Genomic DNA, 5580 nt, shown 5'->3' on the forward strand with positions numbered 1-5580 from the left:
GAAAGTAACTACTTTTAGCATGAATGACTTCTCGGAAATCATATGTAAGAGGTTTCACCAATTGGGCATTGCCACCAGATGGCAACAGAGACTTGGAAATGGAATTTCGTAAGGGGGTTTAAAAAGGGTCAACCCAGCGTACCTTCTAGAGTTCAGCAGCTTTCGCTGAACCCTGTTTTTACCCTGTTCCACATGCTGGGTGACTTATGAATCATAGTCATATTATATTATGAAATGTCATAACAGAATATGTGATTTACAGTCTTTTTATGAATGCCTTGTTCTTTTTTTTTTTTTTTTTGAGATCAGTTCTGCTCTTGTTGCCCAGGCTGGAGTGCAAAGGCACAATCTCGGCTCACCACAACCTCCACCTCCTGGGTTCAAGTGATTCTCCTGCCTCAGCCTCCCGAGTAGCTGGGATTACAGGCATGCACCACCACAGTGGCTAATTTTTGTATTTTTAATAGAGACAGGGTTTCTCCATGTTGGTCAGGCTGGTCTCAAACTCCTGACCTTAGGTGATCCACCTGCCTTGGCCTCCCAAAGTGCTGGGATTACAGGCGTGAGCCACAATGCCCAGCTGCCTTGTTCTGGTTTTCAATTGATTAGGATTTTAATCATGAGATTAAAAACTATTTTAAATTCTCAAAGCCACAGTGAAAATTAATACAGCCTATTAGAGGGAAATCTGATAAATATTTATCAAAATTAAAAATGAGAATGCCTCTCTGATCAGCAATTTTAAATCTAGGAATCGATTTTATAGAAATAAACATGCATAAAAATATATTAGTGGTCATGTATAAGCACTGTTTTTAATTGTAAAACATTGAAAACAACTCAATGGCCATCAAAAGTCTGTTTAAATAAGTTTATGGAATATTTTATTAATTAAAGGAAAAATGAAGTGGTGGTATCTGTTCTTACAAGGAAATACCTCTAGGATTCATTAATTAAAAGGTCACGATCTATACATAGACATGGAATATTTGAGAGTGTGATTTTGCATATGGGCAGAGAAAAGTCTTAAAGGACATTACTGAACTGTTAATGTTAACTCTGGGAAGAGGAGTATTAATTTACTATCATGAGTACTTCTATATTGTTTGCAGGCACATTTAGAAAAATAATTTAATACAAAAATTAACTGAGTGTGGCAGCATGTTCCTGTAGTCCGAGCTGCTTGGGAGGCTGAGGCAGGAGAATCACTTGAAACTGGGAAGTGGAGGTTGCAGTGAGCCGAGATGGAGATCGCTCCATTTCACTCTAGTCTGGGTGTCACAGTGAGACTCTGTCTCAAAACAAACAAAGAAACAAACGACCAAAAAAAGAATGATTATAATTTAAAACGATTATAGACATTTTTGAAGATAAGAAAAAATACATAAACTTGACATCCATCAGTCAACTCTGTCACTATTATGATGAATACAGTATCTTTTAAATGAAATATTTCTGATAGTAGTCTTGGCCCCAGTGTATAAGTATTGAATATTGCAAACATGGAGATAGTAAGCCTGGCTTCCTCATAGAAGTCCATTTATATCGCATGACTGCCTTCGTTCAAATCCCAGCTCCACCACTTATATAAGCTGTGTGACCTTAGGCAAATAATTCAATCTCTCTGAGTCTTAGTTCTCTTTTTTTAAAATGAAAACAATAAAACCCCCAACTTTGCAGGGTTGTTGGAAGAATCAAATGAGCTAATATGTGAAAAGTACGCAGAACAGTGCCCAGCAGAGAGTAAGAGCTCAGGAAATGCTGGTGATAATTATTTTAGCCCAAAGTAGCAAACCCTTCTCTGATAATAATGCCAGTGATGAGCCTTGCTTGCTGTCAAGGTGGATTTCTTTAGTATCTCTGTAAACAGTACTTATGCAGAGAAAAGATATTTGTTGTTATTTTGCTTTTTGAAATTAATATTTTAAATTATTTAAAAATTAATCTTAAATTTATGAAACTCATACACATTCTAAAATTAGTTTCTGTTAGGTGTTCTTTTTTTTTTTTTTTAAGACAGGGTCTTGCTCTGTTGCCCAGGCTGGAATGCACTGGTGTGATCTCAGCTCACGGGAACTCTGCCTCCCAGGTTCAAGCAATTCTCATGTCTCAGCCTCTGAAGTAGCTGGGATTACAGGCATGCACCACCTCGCCTGGTTAATTTTTGTATTTTTAGTAGGGACGTGGTTTCACCATGTTGGCCAGGCTGGTCTCGAACTACTGACCTCAGGTGATCCACCCGCCTTGGCCTCCCAAAGTGCTTGGATTACAGGCATGAGCCACTGTGCCAGGCCACAGATTTAGTTTATAAATATGATAGATCTCAGTTTCTTAGAGATATTCCATGATTATGTAAGCTGTGTAAAATTATCTTATTTTTTACCTAAAAAATATGTAATCTTAAATCAGGTGGTAGAATACATATTTTAATTTGGAATCACAAGGTCTGTATCCTTTAATTTCCCAAATTACCTTAACCAGTGCAAGCACTTTAAATACAAAAAGACATAGTTTATTCCCAATTTAACACAAAAGGATTATGCTGTTGGCTTTATCTGCTTTGTATTTGATTCTAAAGTTTCCTGAGATGAGACTTTACTTCCAGGAACTGGTTTACTTTTTTTTTTTTTTTTTTTAAGATGGGGTCTTGCTCTGTTTCCCAGGCTGGAGTGCAGTGGCACCATCTTGGCTCACTGCAACCTCCGCCTCCCAGGTTCAAGTGATTCTCCTGCCTCAGCTTCCCAAGTAGCTGCTATTACAGGCATGTGCCATGATGCCTGGCTAATTTTGGTATTTTTAGTAGAGATAGTGTTTTGCCATGTTGGCCAGGTTGGTCTCCTGACCTCAAGTGATCTGCCCTCCTCTACCACCCAAAGTGCTGGGATAACAGGTGTGAGCCACCGCTGGTGCCCAATTTACTTTTTCAAGCTACTGCCTCAACAGGTTGGGTTTAGCAGCCCTGGAAACAGATTGCTTATCAGTCAGTTTTCTAGCTGAGACATGAAATCCTTGAATGCATATGTTCAGGAACTTTTCTGAGTCCCTACTCCTGTTCTCCCTTTTAAAATTGTTGCTGTGGCAACAGAAACTTACAGCCTATATCCTTCAAAAGGAGTCGTTTCAGAGCCACCTTCTGGGTTCAAATTACATCATTACCCAACTGATTGTTGCTTTATCGTTTGTTTGGATTCTACTGATCTCTTTGCTTCCTGATTGAATTTGACACTTTCTCTAATATAGAACTTGAATGGTCTGGCTGTTGGGTCCACTATCTGAAATTATTCCAGTGACAGATAACTTCATGATGGAAAATGTATGTCTCCTTAGTAGTTAGCCCTCTGCCAGGCGACTGGGTCCCACCTCCTCTTGTCTGGTTCCTAAATCTCTGCTTATAAAGAGCAATTTTGTTCTTTCTGGCCTCTTCGGTCATCATATTCACATTCACTATCTTGAGAAGTGCAGTAAGCCACATAAACGCAGCAGAAGTACCTTAATGCAGTCCTGGGAGGTTGTGGTGGTGGCTTTTAGTGCCCAGGGTGGTTGTGATTTTTCCTTAGTTACAGACTAGCTTCTTTGAGTTGCTTTTTAAATAACCTTCATTTCTTTCCTTTTCCTCTTTTTCCTTGTCAAGCGCAACCCAAGACACCGGCGCGCCGGGCGGAGCCAGGGCTAGGGGTGGGGCCTGAACTCCGGAAACGGGGCGGGGCAGCCGTCCTCCAGGGCAAATGCGTCCCGGAGTGGTTTGTCCTACGTTGCGGCCCGTAGAGGCTTCGAGTCACCGCCTCTTCTCCGGGAGTGGCGGAGATTCGATCATGTGACAGTCCGGAGGCCAGAACTGGGCAGGTTGCGTGAAGCGCAAGGGTTTGACAAAAGCAAACGGTGACGGCTCCGCAGCAGGGTCTATGGCCGAGGCGGTGAGGCCCCAGCGCCGGGCCAAGGCTAAGGCCAGCCGGACTAAAACAAAGGTGAGGATCTCCCCACCCTCCCGAGGCTCTGGCGGTGTGCTCTGTCTCCCTGCTCCTCTCTTCGGCCTCCCCGGCCAACTCTACTCCCGTTCGCTGAGCCATCTGCATGCTCTGCCTCCGCCTTCCAAGTATTTGATCCCACCACCCGCTGACACCGGCCCTTCTCCATTCCTTTTCCACGTCCCCCTGCCACACTCTGTGAGGAGCCCATTTTCCCTTCTCCCTCCTATGACTTCACTGGCCTCTTCTTTTTCTGCTTCCTTCTTGGCTTTCCTTATCTGGGTCTGGTTTCCTGCCGTAAAGTAATTTTTCTCTTTCCAACCCCATCGGTGACTCTCACTTTACTCCTTTACATCCTAGGTACATTTTCAGTCCCTGCCACGCATAAAGAGGGAAGGTTCTTCTCCTCCACGCGGAGAAGGTACCTCTGGCAAAACTTTATGAATAGTCACAGATGTAGAGTGGACTAGTGATGTGCCGTTTCTCATCACTTTGAAAGTTCAGGATCACAGTGGTGCTGCCTGTTTATTTCTTATTATCTTGGTTGTTTATATGGGGCACGAATGGCTAGAAATCAACCCAGAGCGGATCTCACACAGTAGGGACGTATTTTAATTTTCTGGGTTTCCTGTATTAGACTACATGTGGTATTAGAGTGATTTTAAGTTGATTTGTTTTTAAGTGCAGTCTGGATATTCATTTTGTTTATATATATTTTCTAAGATGAACAGATTAAATGCTGCTCCCAGATGGCCAGACCCCATAATTTTGGCTTACCTGAAACACAGTTTACATTTGGGAAATATGGAGGATGGTATTATAAGTACAGGAAACTTTTTTCCCAAGAACTGGATGATGTTCCAAAGCAAGTGTAATTTAAACATCCTATAATCTGATTTTCTCATGGGAACAAGGTTTTAACAGGAGGCTGGTGTTCAGAGGTACCATTTTTAATAGACTGTAATTGACTTATGTGGATTCCTTTCATTATGATGCTTTTTTTCTTTCCAACTTTTATTTTAGGTTTAGAGGGTATATGTGCAGATTTGTTACACAGGCAAATTGCATGTCTTGGTGGTTTACTATACAGATTATTTTATCACCCAGGTAATGGGCATAGTACCTGACAGGTGTTTTTTTTTTTTTATCCTTACCTTCTTCCGATGTTCACCCTCAAGTAGGTCCTGGTACCTATTATTCTTTGTGTCCATGTGTACTTAATGTTTAGCTCCCACTTATAAGTGAGAACATGTGGTATTTTGTTTTCTGTTTCTGCATTAATTTGCTTAGGATAATGGCCTCTAACTGCATTCATGTTGCTGCAGAGGACACAATTTTGTTCTTTTTAATGGCTGCATAGTATTTCACGGTGAATATTTACCACGTTTTCTTTATATGGCTTTTTAAAAGGTGGTAGTGGAATTAGACACATTGGTGTATCCAGGTCTGCGAGGAGTTATTTTGGTGAGAAAGTAATTTTGGTACCGAATTTCAGAAATATTTTCAGGAGAAATGCGTTTGCATTGTATTGGGTTGGTGAAGAACCATCCAGGCCCAGGAGGAAGAAAAAAGCCATTGGCCAGCTATAAGATCCCTGAACCTGCCTAACAATGAG

At 41.4% G+C, this 5580-nt stretch overlaps 1 protein-coding gene across 2 annotated transcripts in view; it reads left to right on the top strand.

The window, feature by feature from the left end:
- Positions 1-3802: 3802 nt before the first annotated feature.
- EPG5 (ectopic P-granules autophagy protein 5 homolog) overlaps positions 3803-5580 on the top strand; it is a 112885-nt gene continuing 111107 nt past the window's right edge. For both annotated transcript variants that reach the window (XM_017529711.2, XM_037738988.1), the window contains exon 1: positions 3803-3965. In XM_017529711.2, coding sequence (XP_017385200.1) covers positions 3903-3965 — 63 coding nt within the window. In that variant the 5' untranslated portion in view covers positions 3803-3902. The remainder of the gene's footprint in view (positions 3966-5580) is intronic.

Source organism: Cebus imitator, unplaced genomic scaffold, assembly GCF_001604975.1.
Source record: "Cebus imitator isolate Cc_AM_T3 unplaced genomic scaffold, Cebus_imitator-1.0 Scaffold60, whole genome shotgun sequence".
Classification (NCBI taxonomy): Eukaryota; Metazoa; Chordata; class Mammalia; order Primates; family Cebidae; genus Cebus; species Cebus imitator.